This window comes from Anabrus simplex, chromosome 9 (assembly GCF_040414725.1).
Source record: "Anabrus simplex isolate iqAnaSimp1 chromosome 9, ASM4041472v1, whole genome shotgun sequence".
Classification (NCBI taxonomy): Eukaryota; Metazoa; Arthropoda; class Insecta; order Orthoptera; family Tettigoniidae; genus Anabrus; species Anabrus simplex.
Window position 1 is genome coordinate 98,554,695 of NC_090273.1, and position 24,152 is coordinate 98,578,846.

General features: G+C 38.3%; 1 protein-coding gene across 1 annotated transcript in view; it reads left to right on the plus strand.

The window, feature by feature from the left end:
• Window positions 1–13,178, plus strand: part of LOC136881233 (putative lipid scramblase CLPTM1) — an 86,036-nt gene extending 72,858 nt beyond the window's left edge. The window contains exons 10-11 of the mRNA XM_067153972.2: window positions 1,948–2,115; window positions 12,294–13,178. Coding sequence (XP_067010073.2) covers window positions 1,948–2,115; window positions 12,294–12,502 — 377 coding nt within the window. The 3' untranslated portion in view covers window positions 12,503–13,178. The remainder of the gene's footprint in view (window positions 1–1,947; window positions 2,116–12,293) is intronic.
• Window positions 13,179–24,152: the final 10,974 nt, after the last annotated feature.

Here is a 24,152-nt window from a genome sequence, read left to right on the forward strand (position 1 = left end):
CATGTTAATGAGGAATGCAGTAACAAGGTTTCACTGTATTTTACAGCGTAACGTAATCTCCGTACGGTTTGGGTGATGGCATAAAGTTATGTTATTGCATGATATTTTGAATGAATATGCTCGGTTTTACTGAATGATGTTTCAGTTACACTGTTTTGTAAAACCCATAAAGAACAAGTCAGTGAATCTCACGCGCATCTCCACTGCAGGTCTGTCAGAGTATCGATCGGGTAAATATATCTGGATCAGGCGAGGCTTCATAATACGATCTGCAGAGCTGCAGGACCACCAGAATGAAAGATATACAGCGATTAGCGATCCCATCCTTCGTATAGAAGTGATGTTACCGAGCCATGTTTGATACCCATTCAGATAATGGTGATCTGGCAACCCTGGTTAGATCTGTGAATGATAGAACATTAGGAGAGCACACTTTACTACAGCTTTTTTTTTTTTCGATAGGTGGCCAAGATAAATGGTCCGTTATTGGACATTATAAATTGTAAATTATATATTATAAATTTTCCAGCTAACTCATTCATCTATATCATCTGATGGCCAAGCAGGCATCAATTTTTGGTAGTGAGACTGTCTCTCATAGTGCATTGGCACTGCCGGTGGCTCCAGTTAGTTTACGCAGTAGCCTCCACGGTATTCACTAGCCATGTGTCTTGGTAGGTGTCCTAGGTACCAACTGATGAGCCCAGCCTAGCACACGGGGGCGAAACGCTGGCAACCAGGAATGAGTTAGCTGGAAAATTTATGATGTCCAATAACGGACCATTTATATTGGTATTATAAATTTACTCATTTGGGACAAATATTTCAAATTCCCTATGGGAGTCAACATCTATATCAGGTGGCCAAGAGTCGCCCATAACGTTCTGTATGAACTGCACAGCTGGCCTATTTGCATGTATTGGAGAAGCGTGTCGGTGAGACTATAGAGTTAGTAAATAATACACTAGGAGTAAAACCAGCGCCACCGTCTACGAGAGAATCACTGCAGCGAGCAGAGCATGTTCAAATCGTAGCCATTTGCCAAAAAGCGTGCTGCGCTGTACTCATAAATGTAAAAAGAGAACTTTTTAAACTTTTAAAATAGTTTAAAATTCTTACAACTCAACATTCTCAGATACTACAGTATACTTGAAATGCTACTGTTGAGTAGAAAGAAGGCCCAAAAATCTTAAATGCAGGAGAAATGTATGATAAAAAGTAGTGTGTTCGGTTGCGATTAAATCACACAAAATCTGTTTACTGTTCGTGTTAAATCTTCAAACTATGTACTTTAAGATTAGGGGTATGTATATTTCTCTATATTTTATGTAAATGGCCAGGACTTTCAGTATAGTTCTATCCCACGGCCGAAAACATTCCCTCTCGTACGAAGCGAATGAGTGAGTTTTTAGGCCTAAACGCCTTATAATGTAAAACAAAAGCTAAAAGGTTTCCTCCTATTCAATAGGTGGAAACCTTTTAGTTTTTATTTTATATTATATTGTTCTTCAGTATGGTATAATATGAAATTTATTACATATAACCGTAAAAGCCATGGCAAGTTTATGGGGCTAAGTTTACACTTTATGCACTACCACTATTTGGTCTTAAACTCATAACCAGAGTGACTGAAACAGAGATAATTAATGTGGGCTTTGCATAAATTACAAAGAGCAACAATAGTGTAGTACATTTTCTTCAATTCTTTGTTTATGGGCACTTTCATAAATCATACATTTTAGAATAGCTTCGATAAAAAAAATAAAAAAAAGGTTACGATTGTTGTTACAGGTAGTGAAAATCAACTGAATGTTGTGGAAACATTTAAAAATAGCCTAATTCAATCCTTCTCCAACTTATGCTCTGATTGCTGTACCTACAGTTACTTGCAATCAAGTGTTCCTTTTGCCTTTAAACATTTATTTATGTAATTTATTCTTATTTTAGGTTTCATCATGATGACTCCACAATTATTTATTAATTACAAACTGAAGTCAGTGGCACATCTGCCATGGCGAATGTTAACCTACAAGTTCATCAATACTTTCATAGATGACTTCTTCGCTTTTGTCGTCAAAATGCCTACCCTATATTGGCTGGGTTGTTTCAGAGATGGTGAGTTCTTGTATATGTATAACATTTTGCTCATTGAAATGAATCAAGGTATTTAAATCTGTTGATGCAAAGGGAAAGTTAAATTTGTGTGGGATTCTATGATGGTAAGAGTATCTTTGCCTATAAGTATTGGTGGTGGTGGTGATTGTTTTAAAAGAAAGTACAACGTAAGTATCAAGTTGTGCTTCTAAGCAGTTAAAGAAGCTGTACGTACGTATATCTCTATTATAGAATGTTGTGCCTTTCTGTGAGCCTCTGGGAATTAAATGTCTCCTCAATGCTTTATTTGTAACTACCTCTGTGGCTTCATTTAGTTCTATACCTCCTACCTTTAAAGCATTAGGAACCAAGTCTAAACATCATAGCCTTGTTCTCCCTCTACTACTCTCACCCTCCATGATAAAGTCCATTATTCTCCTAGGCAACCTGTCCTCCTCCATTCACCTCACATGGCCCCGAACGGTGTGATTTAAATGTTAATTTGTTCCTGGTCCCATAGTCGTACTAACCCACCATATTTTTCTCCCATAATTAACACACTATTTTGACGAAAATTTCAGGCCAGAACTTCAATGGTGTAAATTAAATTATTCAAGAAATTAAGATATTTAAAAAATTACAAATTATATACATTTTACATCATATATAATATACACACAGTTAGTCAAACTCATTTGCGTAATACGGCTACATGGTGGGGATTTTTTTTTTTCTCCTAAAAAGTATATAATGGAAGTTGGACATGTGGGTTTGAAGTACCAACACCGGAAAATATTCTTCCCATTACAAGCTGACAATATGGCTTGAAGTGAAATAAATATAAACTAATAAAAGTACAATTCATAATGACATATTGGTAAAAAGAAATGCCTTACTTTTTATAGGCTACCATCTACAAGTTCTTTACCAGCACTGCAGGAAGAATTGTTGCTACTGCTATCACTGCTCACATCTCTCCATAAGAAGTCATCTTCACTCGCTTCTAACAAATTCAAGAGTCCTGTTTTCTTGAAGCTCTTTTCAATCACCGTCGAAGAAATCATGTCCCAAATGCGCAATATCCACTCACAGAGGTTCCACAGGTTGTTCCCGAATCTTGCCTGTTGGAGTTAGTTCGTGCACACTCTCTGCTATCCAGCAGTGATAGTTTTCACGCGTTGTCCTTAAATGGTTTATTTATTGAAACATCAAAGGGTTGGAAGGTGGCCACGAAAACTATCCAACACGTGAAGGGCCAGGCATCGAAGGGAGGACCCTGCTAGATATCCCCAAACCGTTCGTATCCAATCTTTTATGAGTGATGTGTCCGTCCACCCTTTTTCTTGGGTACGAATGTGGATCCCTCATGGAAATTTTACTTTAGACATGGTTTTAGTTTCAGAAGAGCATAAGGGGCAAGCTTTCTGCCATGAGCTGTTACAGCAAGCATTTCAGTACATTGTTGTTTTATGCCTCTGGTAGTCCGTTCGATAGCGCATGTTCCATACCCGAAACTCTTGTAAAATTATGTTTATACCAGACTTCTGCACTGATTCACTCATTTAACTAGTGTGGTGGTACATCCTACCGGCTGATAACAGCACGTTGCACAGTATTAGGAATGTCCGGTTTTGCAGTAAGAAGGCTTGAGTAGTTGACATCTTCATTTTGAAAGGCATCCGGAACTGTGTGATGAGTGATTGAAGAAGTGGGTGCGTCAAATATGCAAACATTTCTTTTTCTCCACTTTGGGCCCAAAAATATTGGGATTCGTAAGTTATGTAAGAGTGTTAATTATACGAGAAAATGCGGTATTCAAATTCTGGAACACCAGATACAATAACGCACTTTGTGGGTACTCCTATTTGTGATGGTATTATCTTCTTATATTAAAGTTACACTTGTTTATTAAAACATTTTAAATATCCATTACCTTCACTGCTAGTGAGAAGGAGGTAGTGTTTCTCATTTGAAATCTACTCAGTTATTTATCTTCAGAATGATCACCTTGAGGTTGTACAATGCTTAGTCAAATACTCATATTACAGCCATCATTGAGAAAAAAATTGTCCTTGAAGCTCTGTGTTGAATGATTTAAAATTAAAGAAAAATAAATCAGCAAAGAAGTAAGACAAAAGACTTGTAAATAAGGGTAACAGTTGTACAGCTAAATGTGGTATGGCTAGGTTGCAAAGGGATAGGCAGGAGAGCTTGCTAACCTTTTGTGTCTGAGAGTAGGTGAACATATGATCATTAGTCTTTTTTTTATGTTAAATATCATTAGAATTGGGGTCATTCCAAAAAAAATCAATGAGTTTTATTTTCATGTAACAAAACAGCGATTGCTCAAATTATTTTTAAAGTGGGAGGTGGTAGCTGACGTAATGCGCATGCCATAGTCATAAGATAACCAATCAGTTTAAGTATATTTTTGGCAGTTGAAGGTCTGTTGCTGCGCTGTTCAGCTTTGTGTGTAGATGCCACGCGGAGACAGGTGAGATACAAGTTGATTCATCGCAATAAGATCAATCAGGAAACACCAAAAAAATTAAAATATGACTGTATGTAAATAAAAAATATTGATGGTTTTGTGACTGGAAATTGGTTTATTTTGGCATACTTTACAAAAATGTCATAAGTATATAGAAAATGTATGTAGAAGGAAACTGCAGTTTTTTATAAGGAATCAAATAAGACCAAAAGTATGTCTGCAAAATGAATGGAATTGTTACAGGTGCATCTTAAAATTGAGGCTGCAGTACTGGCCTCTTGTAAAAACAAATGACTTTTTAAAATTTCGTACTGCTTGCATCATTCACCATTCTTCAATAAAATTTTGACACTTGCTAAAATTTAGGCAAATAAAGATTTAAATAAAAGCAGTGTAGGAATTCCTACTTTTTAAATGATTTATAATTACTGTACACAGTAGATGTTTCACATAGATAACTAGCAGTACAGCTTACAACATCCTTCTGGAAGTCCTATGTCCGACTTCATGTAATTCGTTGGGAATTATCCGAGAACATCCCTGGGGGAATTCTGTTCCTCAGAGGTCAAGAATTATAACTCCATATTTAGTGATTTGGAGGTTCTCATATAAGAATTGTCGGAAGGTGATCTTTTTGAAGATATACACCAGTAACCCCCAGCTTTATTCACATCCATTATAGGTTGTGAAAAGGAAGCCGTATTTCCCATTTAAAGATCTAGAACAGCATATCTAGTTTATTACTGTTTGCCGCTAACCAAAATACAGTTTCAGGACTAGCACGTACAGTAAAACCGCATTAATTAAGTGATTTTGAATTAACCGCCAACTCATAGTCCAGAAGTGCCTACCCTTGCCGTGTCACAAAATATTCTTAGGCCCGTTACTGCATGCAGTTAATCTTGATTCACAGTTTAAACCTTTCAAATGCTATAGAAAAAACTATTTCCAAATTACATGAAACGAGGTGCATCTACAATGGTTAAATAATGCCCTTGGATAAATTACTGACAAACATAACCTCACGCAAAGAAGGAAAAAACACACGATTCAAAGACGAGGACAAATTATGCTGGCTCTCCTGTGCAGATGCTTAATTTTTTGGATAACTGTACTGTTTGTATTGTTTAGATGTTTTGTACTCGCACGGAAAGAGCCCTATGCCCTTAAAACATCGTGGCTTATCGAACTTCCCTATGATGAAGGGAAGAAATCGGTCATTTCCGTTTGCAATGCAACACAGTACAATGACCCCTACCCTTGTACGATTTCCCGGCTGGCACTTCTCTCCTTTAACCCTCTCAGTGCCGTGCGTATTTGTTAGGTACTTTTTGTCTGATTTACAACTCTAGAAAAAAAATTCATCACTCTCTCACTTTATACCCATTTTCAGTGAAAGTTTTTTCTGTCATATAAAAGGAATGTTCCTTTGAATTAATGGCACTTGATGCCTCAAATCATTTATAGTAAAAATTTAAAATAAATCATAAATTTAAAAATTTAAAATACAATGAACAAAAATCCACATTTACTAAACAGTCCAAGCAATATAGATGGTTCGTTGATCACAATCCATGAGGAACAGTTTTTTTTTTACACGAATTGGTCAATAAAATGGTCTTCTACCTATTTACACTATATAACAATAATCATCATCATCATTTCCCAACTCTAGTTTCCCGGGTGTGGTGTACAAGTGCTCGCCATCTCCTTCTGTCTTCATACATCTTCTGATCCAGTACATCCTCCCATTTGTATCCTCTCTCCTCCACATCTGATCTTACAGTCTCTATCCAACGTTTTCTTGGTCTTCCCTGTGGTCTTCTTCCTATAAGATTAAGGTCGAAATATTTTTTGGCAGGTCTTTCCCTGTTCATTCTCATTATGTTCCCATACCACTGCAGTCTGCGTTTCTTTATAACACTGATAATAGGAACCTCAATACCAGCTACTTTCCTATTCACTTCATTTCTGATCTTGTCCTTTCTGGTTGTTTGATTCATGGTTCTAATGAATCTCATTTCAGTTGCTTGGATTCTAGAGTATAACAGTACTCTAGAACAAAATTAGCTGGTAGTGTATTCTTGCAAAGATCTCTGACAGAATGTTTAAAAGGTTTTATATATCGCCTCAAGGCCAGTTGTATATTTTTTTACAGCTATTAAGATATAGTTAAAAAAGAAATTTTATCTGAAACTTGGTGTTATACTTAATTTTATGCATAGTCACAAACATTTAACAACGCCAGGAGAGATATATGTACAGAACTGTATATAGAACACTTTGTCTTTCCTAGAACCTTATAAGGAGGTATTTAGTCTTTGTTTTTCAACTATCCAAATGTTTTATGATGTGACGCAATTGTAAATAACAAGTTTTTAAAAGTGTTTGTACATACCTATTTTATAAATATCCTAATGTAACTAGTTAAATGTCCTTGTTACTTCATCCTAGGCTGATAATGGCAAATACAATTGCCAAAACCGGTACCAAATGACAATGAAAATGCGACGTTTTAATTATTTCACATTTTTTATAGTATTGAACAGGTGGAAAACCCTACCCTTATCTTTATTTATAAAACACTAACTGATGGTATTTCTTGTAGCACAGACTCGTGACTGTCGTTCTGGATAAAATTATGTTATTTGGAGTGATATGTCATAAAAATCAAAATCTAAGCTATAGGTTCAGCATCATGAGGAAGGGCATGTTTCGGTCCAGGTAACTCGAGGAAGAGGAGAGTTGATTGGTATGGAAAATCATTATCACGGTGAACTTCACTGAATAATGGCAGTGTGTGATATTGTTAATACCAATATTACCATGGAAATCTTCACTACTTTCCAAATTATCACTAACCTCAGCAATTGCCGGTGTTCTAATTACAAAATCATTTTTAGAATTACTTTCACCGACTAGAAGTGTTTCCAACACTGTTATGAAGTTCACTTCACTTTCTGACTCGACATAATCGCCGTTATTCCGTAAACTATGTATGTAATCAGTTAGACCATCATTGATTGTAAATACGTTGTCCCGTAAGTGCGCCATCACTGTTGACATGTGCACAAGATGTGCGGACACTGCCTTCATATTTGAAATTGTTCGTCACACGAAAACAAATAATTTTATCCGACTCCTAGTGGTAAATTTGGAGACTACACACCTTCCTTGATAAGAATATACTGGTATGTGCTACCATTTAACGGTAAAGGAAGAACCACAACGGTTTCTAAACGAGTCTGCACGAGGGATGAAATATCATTCCTGGCACATTTGGAGAGTTCACAGAGGAATGAGAAATCATCCCTTGGCGCTCAAAAAGTAAAAATCATAAGACCCTTTTGGCTCAGCATTAAAAAACAATGCAGTTTCATCAGCATTGACGATATTGTTTGGTGCGTACGAATTGAATATGAGCCTCGCTTTTTCACCAACTGTCGGCATCACCAGTGTTCAAAGATTCTGCTTCTGCGCACACTGCCTGCTACGTGATATTGTGGCGTTCCTTAAAATGCTGAATACAAAAGAATTACGATTTCACTTGAACTTAGCAATTATAAAGCACACTGCAGACACACCGAAGTGGAAGTGCGGAAGGCTACCCCTGCTCACTCCGGAAGACGTGTTCTGTCATTACGTGAATCAATTTCGAATTTAAATTACTCTGTAAAATGCTATTGTTTTAAAATGTAAAGGCAGTTTTGAATTAAAAGTCTGAATTTTGGTAATGGGAGCGACATTGTTCTTCGAATTTTAAATTAAACAATTTAAATAACATGCAAAACCGTACCTTATGCTTCCGGAAATGAGAGCTGCTTCAAATTAAGCGCAATTTTGAATTAACCGATTTCGAATTATCAAGGGTTCTACTGTATTAATTTAGAGATCCTGAGAAAACGTGCAGTTGATATTCATGCATGACATACGGAATTGTCTGTGCTACTTCACCGCAGCCTCATTTAAGAGGATCTCTCCCCACCCCCAACTGTGGGTAGTAGAATCAGTTCTTCCTGTCCCGATACGATCAAGTTGGCACCATTTAGCGCAAGGAAAATTGAACTCCGAGAGTTTTGCAGTAGGATTGGTAACTTGCATTAAGCTTTGTGGAGTTGACTGTGTCCACTCGCTCTCCACACATCCTTAAAGAGTTGAAACCGGTGAATGTCAGCCTCAAGGCAGTTCGCAGCAAGACCTCAACCAAATTGAAGCACATCACTCAATATGCTCAAAAGTAGGGAGTTCATTATTCTTCAAGGTCTCGACCATAATTAAATGCCTGATGAGTAGAAGTCCTTTTTGAACTTATCCATTGACACCAGTCATTCCGTAGTCATATCCATATTGTACCAGTAAAAGTTTGGGGCGTAAGGCATGAGATGGATCTCAGGTAGTGGAAGTTGGTATTTGGAGCCAGTACAGAGCAGGATAGACTCGCAGGGCGAATAATAGATGGTTATACCCTTTTTTCAAACAATTTATTAATAATGTTAATCAATTCACCACCCTGCAACGTCGATATGGAATGCAAATAATTTGTTGAAATCAAAAGGGTTAACGTAACTCTTCTTGAATGCAATGTGTGAAAATAAATAAATCTCACAGATCCAATAGTCTGTTACGAAAACATAAAGTGTCAGTCTTTCACCTAAAGTCTTTCTAAGTATTATGACATGACATGAACACACTTATAATTGAAAATAAGAATTTGAACTTCTGTTGAGAGTTTCTCAGTTTGTGAGCCTTGAAACATAGAACACTTGAAACTCCTAGAGTCTTTCTTATGTGAAATAAATTTTAAAAATAGATTTATCATTAAAAGATGAATTTTGAGTAATGGTGGAAAACTACGAAATATCGTCACACGCAGCACTGGGTAAACCACTGTTCACGATTGAAAAAAAAAAGAAAGTCAGTTTGTGACTACTCACTTATTAAAAACTTGGCTTACGAATACTGATGAGGATCTGGAACATTCCGCGGGTGCGGATGATGACTCAAATTTGAAGTTCCGCGAAGAAACCACGTTGACGTCATAGATGAAATGATGTTGAAGGCAGTTGGATCTTGTAGAATTTTCTGAAGATTTCTGCTGCTCGTGATAATGATCTCGACACATGGAACATGCAAGTAGTATTTACAGATGCTATGTTAATTTTAGGACGTCAAATGAGTGATCACAGTCCTTGTTGCAAAACTATTTTAAACTGTCACTGAGAACGTCCAACACAGTGCAAACACATAATATTTCTCATTACCGTCTCTAACCACAGTCTTTGAATCGTTATCCTGACAAATAACACTGATTCTCTAATGCTGATAGAACTATATTATTTTAGAAAAAGTTCTTAACTTTAACTAAGTTTATCACTATAACACGTCATGTCCAAATATAGCACATAAATAAAAAGACACAGTCCAAGGATGTGCTATGTTAGAAAATAAGTTCCAGAGTAGTTAAAGTTACTGTACACGACAGTTTCTGTTGGTAATTTAATACTGTGTGCAATTAATTAAGTCCACACGTCATGTTGTGAATGTCCAGTATATAACTTTGAAACTTCACTGATTTCGTACGTGTTATACTTCGAAATGTCTGTAAGTTATATCGTAGTCGCGGCACACTAGACTACTCACGGTGCGACATCTTTTTTTTTTTCCAAGTGCGATGGCGATTTACTAGCCCGTAATTTCGTCTCCGCGAAACACGACGAAAAGTACTGTCTTCGAGACTGCACGAACATACTATGTGAGAGCCAGTCCCCCCTCTCTCTTACTCATACACATACTGCACTGCTAGACTGGACTGCTTGCAAGGAACTGAACTCGACTCAACACACAACACTACTACCTGTTAGCCTTGACCCAGTGGCATATAAAGCTGGCGCTGGGCGGGGTAGTTCCTCTCTCGGCCATGTGACCATGAGTGCGTAATTTCTGTTAGATTTTAAATCATTGTAACTCAGCAACCATAGGATGGATTAATTTGGAATTTCTAGAGATTAATTTTCATGACGTCCTCTACCTTTTAGCGTTTGTTCCATTAAAATTGGTACAGGCGTTGAAAACTTGCGGGAAAAAAATATTTTCGAGAAATATCGCTAGGGGAGGTGAGCCTTGAACGACAGGTGACGTCACTTGACTCCGCCTAGCGCACTCGTGGAGTCGGGTACATACTGGAACATTCTTTTACTTAGATGTTCGTACGTCGGACGGATCTTATATGCTAGAACAACATTTCTTTTGATAACTATGGACCAGGATCTAGGCTTTACTGTTACAATATGTAGGTGTTGCGATGAGAAAAATCACAGCCGACGCCTGCTTCACAGGCACTAAAACTGCCATGGTGAACAAGAGCCAGGACATGCTCCCTCAGAACCTGTGTGCACTAAGGCGTCGTATCTGCAAAGAATGAGGCATGTGTGAGAACAGTAGGATGTGCACCAAATCTCTATTATGTTCTCTTCATTTAGACTCTGTTCAAGCATTAAACTATCTCTGTATATGTTTTATTCAGGGAGAGTCTGAATCTTCGATGTTTCATGCTGTTTGCAGAGCAGTTTATCGTGGTACCACATCCTCTACTGTGCACATAATAGTATCCACTTCAGTTTGATTTCTGTTCTACACATGGGCCTTTGCAGAACACAGTATGAATCCAATGTGTTGTGAAGCTAATGTTTCCACATTTAATGCAACTGAAAGCACCCAAACTCTAAAAGACATACAAAATTTGATGTTTGTCCAAGTGTAGATCTTAACTCTTATGCCATAGAGTTTAGTTGCGTTGAATTGAGATATTTGAGTTCTTCATTGTTCAAGGATCGTTCTAAAGATTACAGAACTTTTTTTAAAAATGATTTTGGACTTGCATGCAATTTACTTAACCTTTGAAGTATTCCATTCCCTCTATTAATACGATGGTTCCATTGTTTCCATTTGAACTTGCCTAAAACAGAAAACATTAAACGGAAGAGAAAGAACACAACTTGGAATAAGCAAAGAGCACTTATGATTGTAGTGTGGCAACAGAGTTTTGCAAAAGTTTTTCAAGACAAACTTTCTGAAAAGTGTATCAATACCATTATTTAGCTTTTGTGTGGGTTTCATCCAAGAATAACTGGGATCCCTCAATTTTCATGTTTAGGTTAATATAGTTTTAAAAAGTTGTTGCGAGGACACTTGCTGAGTGGGAAGAGAGAAATTTAGCTATAGAATATGTACTGTTTTCAGCATAATTCAACCAATGTCACATTTTTGGGACTGAATTTGATACTTTCCTGTAATTGTTGTTAAATGAATTACGAGCAAAATAGTTTGGTTTATTAAGATTGAAGCCTTTCTTTTTCTCTGTTGATGCAATTAAAGAAATATATGTAAGCTTTTCAGTCTGTCGATCATAAATATAGCACTTAGAACACTTTAAATGGTTCATGCAATTTATTAAACCTTGTCACCTTCGACGTATTCCACTCTCTCTGTTAATGCAATGGTTCTGTCATCATTTCCATTTGAACTCGCCTACCATGCTCCGTTTTTAAATTTTTTATTTATTTCATACATATTTTATGTAAAGTATAGTGTTCTGAGAGTTATATTCGTGTTCGACAGACAGAAAAGCTTAAGCGTTTCTTCAAAATATTTTGATCACTGGTTAAGTCCTCTCTTTAATCTTTTTCTCTTCTCCCTTCTTTCTGTTTAGATATTGTATTCTTGATTTTCCTGTACCAACGGTGGATATATAAGACAGATCCTACTAGAGTCAACGAGTTTGGTTTCTCAGCGGAAATGGAACAGGAAGCTGCGGCTGCTCGCTCCCAGCAAGCAAATGGTATTCCAGCAATTGTTGCTGCTCCATCTGCATCATCTGACGTTCCAGTGAAGGATCCAGTCTCAAAGAAGAAAGAGTAACGTACGGGGGGCTTAGTAGAAGATGAAATGTATTAGGAGAATGATTCGTTGTAACTGGAAGGAAACTGTAAAAAATACTCTGGAACTGTGTTGTCCAAAGATTAAAGTTTATGTTGGTGGCGTAAGCCACAAAATGTGTGGCATATATATGTTTCTGTTACAGTATCTGAATAGCTTTTAACTCTCCCGTGTATTATATGTACTTATTGTGCATATACCTTAGTAAATAGCTGCTTATTCATGGTTTGGTGCAGTGAAATCGGGCAGCAAAGTTGGATCGAGAGAAAAAACAGTATTACCTTGTGTAACAACAGATTACATTCTGTTGTCCCTCTGACTGTTGTGAAAGTCTCTTTCATGACTTAGAAAATAATTTGGTTTCCATATTTTCATTCCACATGGAAGTGTACAGCACACAATTCCTTAAGCTGACTGCTGCTGGCACATCTCAGCTTCATAAACAAAGAAAACTGTTGGTCAGATGTTTTTACTTACATAATTTCTTGTTAGCATTGTCCTAAACGTTTGTGCAAAACTAGCCAGTTATAAACCAAAGATAAAAGTTTTCTGTCATGTTTATATTGAAATATTTTTGATGACCAATCATGTTTATTTTTTTGTATCTGTTAATGTGTGCAACCCGGAATATTTATAGACAATAAATCAAGAAATGAAACCTTGTTACTTTGTTTCTTCGTACTGAAGATTCTGTAATATCCTTCCAACTGTAGTGATAATGGTACTATTTAGTCAACAGTTATAAACATTAGGGAAGGTCGTGTATGTATGTTTAATCCTCAGCCCGAAGGCTGGTTGGATCCTCAACAGCTCCGCCATCAGCTGTCGTAGAGGGCCTAGGCATCGCTGAAGAGGCGTACTAGGGAAATGAGGAGTGAAGTAGTTTCCCGTTGCTTTCGTCACCGAGCCAGAAGTTGCTATTACATATCAGTCTGCCAAACCCACTGAAATTCATGCACCAACCGACCCTATGAACAATATTTTCACACCATTCATAGCAGGGACTGGCTGCAGAAGGAATGGCATTACTAGCATCACTCATACCTCAGTCACTTTCATTTTGTCAAAGCCAAGGATAAAGCTGAGACAGATCAATGAAAGTAACAAGATTGCTCTAGCCCATACCAGAAGACATAGTGCACTGTAAACACTAGGTCCTGCCAGCAAAGGCATGGGCAGGTCGTATAAAGTTGAATAACAGTTCAGAATATTTTGATTATAGGAAGGATTCCTCTGAAAAGACTAAAACACTGCCAAATTCTTTGAGTTTCAAGAACATAACTATTACTACTCAAGCAAAAATCTTTACATTTGGAATAATAGAGTATCTAATCCTAGTTTATAATCCAATTTTTAAAGCTTCATATATCTTCCTCAAGCTCCACATAAATTCAGAATTCTACCTTAAAAATCTACCTTTAAACTTGTAAAAACCTGTTAACTTCTATGCTAATAATGTTTACTTTAACGCTACGTATAACCGTGGCGGCTGGCACGACTTGAGCCGGCTACATGTTGTATTACTAACTGCAAGTCACCTTGATAAATAATATTAAATACTTCAAATATACCTTTACTATCTAAGCACTAGAGATGTATATCCACAAAAATTCACACGTAAAACATACAAAAAATAAACAACTAAGCAAGAATAAAAATTTTAAACTTAGTTATATAACAGGTCAACAAATGTATTCATCATCATCATTTCCCTTTATCCAGCTGTAGCCGGGTAGGGGCAAATATGGTTCCTCTCCACTTTCTTTGGTCTTCCCACCACTCCTCCTCCAACACTGTGTCCCAGTCCAGGTTTCTTTCTATAATGCTGCATTGGATGGTATCCTTCCATCTCAATCGTGTTCGTCCACGGCCTCTCCTTCCTTGGATTTGCATTTCCATCACCTTTTTTGGCATTCTTTCGTCGCTCATTCGCTTTATGTGCCCAAACCATCTTAGTCGGCTCTTCTCTATTCTATCATTCATTTTTTCCACTCCAATTTCTTCCCGGATTTTCTCATTCCTTATTTTGTCTCTTCTACTCTTCTGTATCATACTCCTCAAGAACTTCATTTCGGCTGCCTGTATTCAACTCTCATCCTTCTTTGTCATAGTCCAAGTTTCTGCTCCGTAAGTTGTTATGAGTACGTAATACATCTTGTACATAGTATCCTTTGCTTCCGTTGGCACATCTTTGTCCCATAACATGTTTCTTACACTATGATAGAAACAACTTCCAGCTTGAATCCTTTTACTAATCTACATCACAGAATTAATCATATATAATATAATGTACCAGTTTTGAGTATTTCCTGGCGTTGAATTTTCATTGTATTTTTCGCCCCAACACAATCAAAATTATTCACTTATTCGCATAACAACAAACGGAGCACATTTGTTATACACCGATAATTTAACTTTTAAACGACTGGTTTAAAGCATCAAGCCTTCCTGAAGCTGTGTAATAAATATTTAATGAGTATAATAATCATAGAATTATCTTTTTATATATAATTCTTGAAATATATACTTAAATAAGTGCATTTACTACAAATGTATATATAATAATAAATACTTCAATGTATTGTTAAAAACTAAATAGATAATGAATATAGGTTAATATATATTAATCCCTATAACTCAAGTATATATTATATAAACATTTATTAATATATAAATCTATATTTAATATATATGTAGATATATACCCCCTACAATGCTAGAAATATCTATAAGATCCTCCTTTTCTCGCTCAAGTATATATGTTAACATTATCGGGGGTTTGTATGTCAATAAATTATTATTAATTAATGTACCTTTCCTATGTTATATATATATAACTATTATAACTGACCAAAATTTCTTACTAAAAACTATAAACTAATCTAAAATGAATCTTGGCCTTTATTCAAATATTTCAAATTTTCAGGTAATTTCAAAACTGTTAATAATTTCTATCAACTACATTTATTCCAATCTATTTTTTAAAAACCTTAAATTTTCCAAAATTTGGTATTAACCAAAATTGCAGAAAATGTTCACTTTTTCAAAAATTTTAATCAAAGAAGGGTTGTCCTTTTTACTTAACCATTATTACACTAATAATTGATCAGCACCATTACTTATTATTCGTACTTTCAAGTTTTTAACAATGATGTGCCTGATAAAAAGTATTACTGTGATAGAGTAAATCATGTAATTATTTATCTTCATTGTATCTAATAGATTTAAACTATTCCCTAAAGTATCAAAAACTTCTGTGCTTCATACACTTAGATATATCAGTGAACCACATAAAAAGGTAAGCTAATGGGTTCATACCCCGTAAATAGGATTGTCCTCCTTTTTTAATATTGCTGCAGAGCTCTTATTCACTACAACTTTAGTATTAGGCACACTTATTGCCACTACATCTACTCCGTGATTGGGAGTTTGAATAGGATTGGAAATAAATCTGCTATCTTTTATGTCCTTAATAACTGGTACAAAAAATATTAGAGTACGTTTATGCTGCAGCTTCGCTGCTGGCACATCGCCAAGCCTCGCTGCTCGACATTAGGCGGTGATGAAACAAACCAATGGATCTCAATCGGTGCATTTACCCTGGAGTCTGGCTTATAGCTGTGCTGCTGGCTGCTATCCTCGCCACATCCATGGTCTCAAACACGTTTGATTTTCGAGCCTGGCACATCGCCGGCTATCCTGTAACTTGGACTGTGAGTGGTTCTTTCAAGGTCACCCGCTCTCCCACTCTTCCTCTCTTGCACTCTATACACATGTTCAGTGATCACTTGCTATCTGAACCTGTCTTTGAACGCAATGCGATTTGGAACCAGCGGCATGCGGATCATCTTGAGAGGTTCATATGGGATAAAAAGAGTGACGAGATGACCAGCAGCCAGTAGACCTCGTTAGTTTTATGAAGGATAGTGGCCCGTTTTATCGTGTATCCATTGTTTTTAATTTTTCTTTTATTCTGTTGACTATATGTTTATCTATCTTTGTGTATTTTATATTGAATTTTTTTGCTTGTGGCTTTACGTCGCACCGACACAGATAGGTTTATGATGACGATGGGATAGGAAAGGCCTAGGAGTTGGAAGGAAGCGGCTATGGCCTTAATTAAAGTATAGACCCAGCATTTGCCTGGTGTGAGAATGGGAAACCACGGAAGACCATTTTCAGGGCTGCTGACAATGAGGTGAGCTTGCATCCGGGAGATAGTGGGTTCGAATCCCACCCCATTGTCAGCATCCCTGAAGATGGTTTTCCCATTTTCACACCAAGCAAATACTGGGGCTGTACCTTAATTAAGGCCGCGGCCGATTCCTTCCAACTCCTAGCCTTTTCCTGTCCCATCGTCACCATAAGACCTATCTGTGTCGGTGCAACGTAAAAGAAGTTTTAAAAAATATGTAAATATATTTTGTTTAGGAGACTAACTGAAGTGAAAATGCTCCATAATCCCTTATTTTACATTATTCAAAAGTACACTATTAAATTACGAAATGAAGCATTTGTAACTTCATTCTTCAATCAACTCCCGCAGTAGAAATGCACTGAAAAATCCAGGCGAGGCATTTTACACTATTTATTACACATTCAGTACACCAAATTAGTGTAAGATACTCACCAACAGAACTGTGACTCACTCGTTAAAAAAATATTTGAATTTATTCTGCACTTCAAAAGCTTCAGCTGGAGCTGCGTTGTTTCTCCTCGACGGGGTAGCTCTAAGAAGTACAGGGTGGCACACAAAATGTCATACATCGGAAATGTTTTATAAAATGTGTAAACCCGGGCTCACAACCATGTCCTTTCGTGAACAGAAACCTTATTTCATGCGTTATCCGACAGGCAGCACCACATGTCGCGCATGCATACCGGCTGCCAGTTATACAACATGGTGGACAAAGGGAGATTTTTATGCGGAAACAAAGAGCGTAGATCGGACCCAGGAAAGGTTTTGTGTTCATTTCCGTACTTGGTGGGCTCCATGCCGGTAGACGGTATGCAGAATGGTCAGGTAATTTGAAACAGAAAGAAACATATTGGCGAGAAAACTGCCCCGCCTCAAGCCGGTCCGCTCACGGGAGAATGTTGCTGTTGTGAGAGCGGCTGTGGCTCGGAGCTCCTCCAAATCCACCAGAACTGCATGTGTTCACCTGGGCATATCTCGTTGGTCAATTCAGAGAATACTGCAGTCTGACCTTGACATGTTTCCATACAAAATGACAACAGGTCATAAACTAACGGAGCTTGACAAGCAACGGCGAGTACAGTTTGTTGCATGGGCTATTGCAGAAGGTGATCCCATATTGCACAACACATGGTTCAATGTTGAGGCACACGTCTATCTCAATGGTGCAGTGAACAAACAGAATGTCCAGTTTTGGGCGAAAGAACAGCCTGCTATTTTGCACGAGGTTGAAAGTCATGGTGTGAAAGAGAGAGAAAGAGAGAGAGAGAGAGTGTGTGTGTGTGTGTGTGTGTGTGTGTGTGTGTGTGTGTGTGCATGCGCGTGCGCGCTGCAATTTCCAGTCACGGAATTACTGGGCCAATCCTTTTCAATGACACAGTCAATAGTGCGCGTTACCTGGACATGTTGACAAACCCTTTCCTTCCAGAACTCTTTGCATCACGACTACCAATAGACACACAATGGTTCATGCAAGATGGAGCTCGTCTGCACACAGCAAATGTTGTTCTGGAATTCCTGAATGAACATTTTGGGCCCCATATGATGTCCCATCAATATCCCGAGCGTTTTCAGAGCGGCTCAATCTGGCCACCGCATAGCCCTGATCTCAATCTCTGCGACTTCTCCCTGTGGGGATATTTGAATGAAACAATCTACCGCCATAAACCAGAAAATGTACAGCTGCTAGCGGCCATTCTGACTTTCTTCCGAGGGTTGAGTGAGGACTTGTGTCGTAGAGTGATCACGAACATGCGGGTTCGTCTCGAAGCTGTTGTACACCGAGCAGGTTGACATATTGAACATATCCTTCACCCGGACTAGCCATGCACATGCCAGTGAATGTTGTAACGCCATTTTGCATTCAATATGTTGTATATTACATTTCCTATAACCAATTTCCAGTGTATGACATTTCATGCGCCACCCTGTACATCTTTGTAGGATAAGTGTTCAGCCCTCTATATCTATAATCAAATTATACAAAATACAAACAGCCTTAACTATCAGTTCTGCTGTTTTGAATTTTCGACTACACCTGCGAGTTGCCAGCAGTGTGCGCGCAGGACTGCTGCAGGGTAAAAGCTCCATGGCGAGCAGCCTGGTTATAGCCAGCAGCGAGGGGCTAGGGCAAGTATCCATGTGCCAGCAGTGAAGCTGCGGCATAAATGTACCCTAATATCAACAGAAGCCCCCCTAAAATACTTCCTTGTGCAAGCCCTAGCTTCTGCCACACTATTCTGTCATTCTAACATTTACATTTTCTCATAGCCATTTTATTATAGGTTCTGAAATCTTTTCAACCCTAATATCTTCAGCATTGTTACTGTTTTATTTTAATAACATGTCAAAAAAATGGCCCCTTTAATACTTTTGGCCTATATTATTGAAATAAATATTTTCATACATACATACATACATACATACATACATTATCATTATAGACTGTTATGCCTTTCAGCGTTCAGTCTGCAAGCCTTTGAGAATTTACTAAACGTCGCCACAATCCTCGATTTGCAACTAGTGTTGTGGCCTCATTTAGTTCTATACCTCTTATCTTTAAATCGTTTGAAACCGAGTCTAACCATTGTCGTCTTGGTCTCCCTCTACTTCTCTTACCCTCCATAACAGAGTCCATTATTCTCCTAGGTAATCTATCCTCCTCCATTCGCCTCACATGACCCCACCACCGAGGCCGGTTTATGCGTACAGCTTCATCCATCGAGTTCATTCCTAAATTAGCCTTTATCTCCTCATTCCGAGTACCCTCCTGCCATTGTTCCCACCTGTTTGTACCAGCAATCATTCTCGCTACTTTCATGTCTGTTACTTCTAACTTATAAGATATCCTGAGTCCACCCAGCTTTCGCTCCCGTAAAGCAAAGTTGGTCTGAAAACAGACCGATGTAAAGATAGTTTCGTCTGGGAGCTCACTTCCTTCTTACAGAATACTGCTGACTGCAACTGCGAGCTCACTGCATTAGCTTTACTACACCTTGATTCAATCTCACTTACTATATTACCATCCTGGGAGAACACACAACCTAAATACTTGAAATTATCGACCTGTTCTAGCTTTGTATCACCAATCTGACATTCGATTCTGTTGAATTTCTTACCTACTGACATCAATTTAGTCTTCGAGAGGCTAATTTTCATACCATACTCATTGCACCTATTTTCAAGTTCCAAGATATTAGACTGCAGGCTTTCGGCACAGTCTGCCATTAAGACCAAGTCGTCAGCATAGGCCAAACTGCTTACTACATTTCCACCTAACTGAATCCGTCCCTGCCATTTTATACCTTTCAGCAGATGATCCATGTAAACTACGAACAGCAAAGGTGAAAGATACAGCCTTGTCTAACCCCTGTAAGTACCCTGAACCAAGAACTCATTCTACCATCAATTCTCACTGAAGCCCAATTGTCAACATAAATGCCTTTGATTGATTTTAATAATTTACCTTTAATTCCATAGTCCCCCAGTATGGCGAAGATCTTTTCCCTCGGTACCCTGTCATATGCTTTCTCTAGATCTACGAAACATAAACACAACTGCCTATTCCGCTCGTAGCATTTTTCAGTTACCTGGCGCATACTGAAAATCTGATCCTGACAGCCTCTCTGTGGTCTGAAACCACACTGGTTTTCATCCAACTTCCTCTCAACGACTGATCGCACCCTCCCTTCCAGGATGCCAGTGAATACTTTGCCTGGTATACTAATCAATGAGACACCTCGATAGTTGTTGCAATCCTTCCTGTTCCCTTGCTTATAGATAGGTGCAATTACTGCTTTTGTCCAATCTGAAGGTACCTTACCAACACTCCACGCTAATTTTACTACTCTATGAAGCCATTTCATCCCTGCCTTCCCACTATACATCACCATTTCAGGTCTAATTTCATGTATTCCTGCTGCCTTATGACAATGGAGTTTATTTACTATCCTTTCCACTTCCTCAAGTATAATTTCACAAACATCCTTTTCCTCCTCCCCATGAGCTTGGCTGTTTGCAACACTACCATGATGATTTCTTTTTACATTGAGAAGATGTTTTAAATATTCCTTCCACCTCTCCAGTGATTCCCTGGGATCTATTATGAGTTCACCTGAATTACTAAAAACACTGTTCATTTCGTTTTTCCCTCCCTTTCTAAGATTCTTTATTACTGTCCAGAAAGGTTCCCCTGCTGCTTGACCTAGCCTTTCCAGGTTATTACCAAAATCTTCCCATGACTTCTTTTTGGATTCAACAACTATTTGTTTCGCTCTGTTTTTTCATCTACGTACAAATCCCTGTCTGCCTCGACCCTTGTTTGGAGCCATTTCTGATAAGCCTTCTTTTTACGTTTACAAGCTGCTCTCACTTCATCATTCCACCAAGATGTTCGCCTTTTCCCATCTTTACACACAGTTGTTCCTAGGCATTCCGTTGCTGTTTCTATTACAGCATCCCTGTATGCCACCGGTTTACTTTCTATATCCTGAACCTGCTTACTGTCTACTGTTCGAAACTTCTCACTGATCATATCCATGTACTTCTAATTTCCTCGTCCTGGAGACTTTCTACCCTTATTCGTTTGCAGACAGATTTCACTTTCTCTACCCTAGGCCTAGAGATACTTAGTTCACTACAGATCAGATAGTGGTCTGTATCATCGAAAAATCCCCGGAAAACTCCTACATTCCTAACAGATTTCCTGAATTCAAAGTCTGTTAAGATATAGTCTATTATGAATTTGGTACCCTTAGCCTCCCATGTGTAGCGGTGAATAGCCTTATGCTTGAAGAATGTATTCGTAACAGCTAAACCCATACTAGCACAGAAGTCCAGCAAACGCTTCCCATTCCCATTAGCTTCCATATCTTCCCCACATTTACCAATCACCCTTTCGTATCTTTCAGTTCTATTCCCAACTCTCGCATTGAAATCGCCCATTAGCACTATTCTATCCTTGCTGTTGACCCTGACCACGATGTCACTCAATGCTTCATAAAACTTGTCAACTTCATCCTCATCTGCACCCTCACATGGTGAATACACGAACACAATTCTTGTCCTAATTCCTCCCACTGACAATTCTACCCACATCATTCGCTCATTTACCTGCCTAACAGAAACTATGTTGCGTGCAATGCTATTCCTGATAAGAGCCCTACCCCAGACTGCTCTTCCCTTTCTAACACCCGTCAAGTACACTTTATAATCTCCTATCTCTTCCTCATTATCTCCCCTTACTCGAATATCACTTACTCCTAGCACATCCAGATGCATCCTCTTTGCTGACTCAGCCAGTTCTACCTTCGTTCTTCTATAAGCCCCATTAATATTGATAGCTCCCCATCGAATTCCATTTCGTTCGCCAAGCTGTTTCCAAGGAGTCCCTCGCCTGTCAAATGGGAGTGGGACTCCATTACTCCCATAGGTCCGAGGCTTGCTTAAAGTGTTCTGAGCTCGGTAAATTCATGAAGCAGGATGCTGCCCTACTTGCACATAGTCCAAGTGAGGATCTCTCCTCTAACGGGTTATGGACCATCGGTGAATTGTATAGTCCTAGCCGCCTGAGGGCAAGGAGGGCCACGACTCAGAATATGTCCGAGATGCCCACTCCCATTCCATAGCAACTGGTATCCCGACTCTCAGGACCACTTACTAGGCCACTCAACCGTTGCCCATGGTTCACGAACTAGGACGTGACTGCAGTAACCCACAAATTGAACCATTAGTACAATTATCACTTCAGTATTAATTGGATCTTTAGGGGGCTTAATCAAAACTCCTTACAAAAATTAATAGCTTATTCTTCTATTAATCACATTGGTTGAATAATTGCTGCTATAGTGGTAGGAGAAAACTTATGAAAATTATATTTATCTATTCATTCCTCAGTTTATCCATCATTTTAGTATTCAACATACATCATATTTACCATATCAACCAGAACTTACAACAACCGGATTACAAAATCTTGTTTATTCCTTCTTCTATTGTCTCTTGGTGGATTGTCTTCTTTTCTTGGATTCTTACCTAAATGATTAATTATTCAGACCTTAGCTGATATAAATTATCAATTTATTGTAGTCTTCATAGTAATTATAACTCTCATAACATTATTTTATTACCTCCGATTAACATTTCTCGCATTCCTATTCTCCTATACTGAACTAAAGCTAACTAGTTGATTCCCTTAAACACACTTTTTTCCCAATTGTACTTACCCTTACTGGAATTTCAACATTAGAGTTACCTTTTAGATCCGTCATCTGTTTTATGCTTTAAGGCTTTAAGTTAACGAAACTAATAGCCTTCAAAGCTATAAATAAAGACAGAAAATTTTTAAGCCTTAATAGTTATTTCTACTCCTTTAGAATTGCAGTCTGTCATTAACTATAAAGCCTGGTAGGGGAGAAAATTCTCCTAAGTAAATTTACAGTTTACCGCCTATAATCTCAGCCACCCTACCGCAACAATTACTTTTTTCAAATAATCATAAGGCCATTGGAACTTTTATTTCATTTTTGGTGATAACTTGTTTTCTGATGGTTACGATCTTCACAAAATTAACAGCCAATGTAGCTGCACTCCTGGTCTGCCAAGTGATTGCTGTTCAGACCAAAGGCCTTCAGATTACGAGGTGACATGCAGTCAGCGCTAAAAGTCCTCTCAGTTATTATTCTTGACTTTCTTGACCGGGGCTGCTGTCTCGTCTGGTCCTCCATTATCCTCATGTAGGCTGCATCGACCTCGAAACTACCCTTGGATCGTGATAAAAATCCCTGACCTGGCCGAGAATCAAGATCTCCAGATCTTGAACACCAGTAAATTGTAGAGATTGGCGCTGAGTAATTATTAGCGTTAGCGACGCCCAAAGTTTAGTACTCGGTATATTATCCGCAGTTGAAAATCCACAGCCTGTTTCCAGTCATTCAACCATGTCAGGAATGGAATGAATGAAGCTCCCATCTAGCGGCGAGGTTAGGAATTGTGCCGACTGCCGAAGCCTGTCGCACTCCTCTGGGGCAATTATTAATGAATGACAAATGAAATTATATTGGAGAGTGTTGCTGAAATGAAATATGACAGGGAAAACCAGAGTACCCAGAGAAAAACCTGCCCGCCTCCGCTTTGACCAGTACAAATCTCACATGGAGTGACTCGGGATTTGAACCACGGAACCCAGCGGTGAGAGGCTGGCGCGCTGCCGCCTTAGCCACGGAAACTCTTATCCACAGTTATTGTGTTTTTAAAAAAAAAAGTGAGTTCATGATCATAACATGTGTGCTGATAAATGTGAAAAACATGCTGCCTGAGTTCTGAACTGTTATTCAACTGTATATGACCTTCCCTAATGTTTATAACTGCTGACCATGTAGTACCAGTGGGCAAGTTGGCCGTGCAGCTGTGAGCTTGCATCTAGGAGATAGTGGGTTC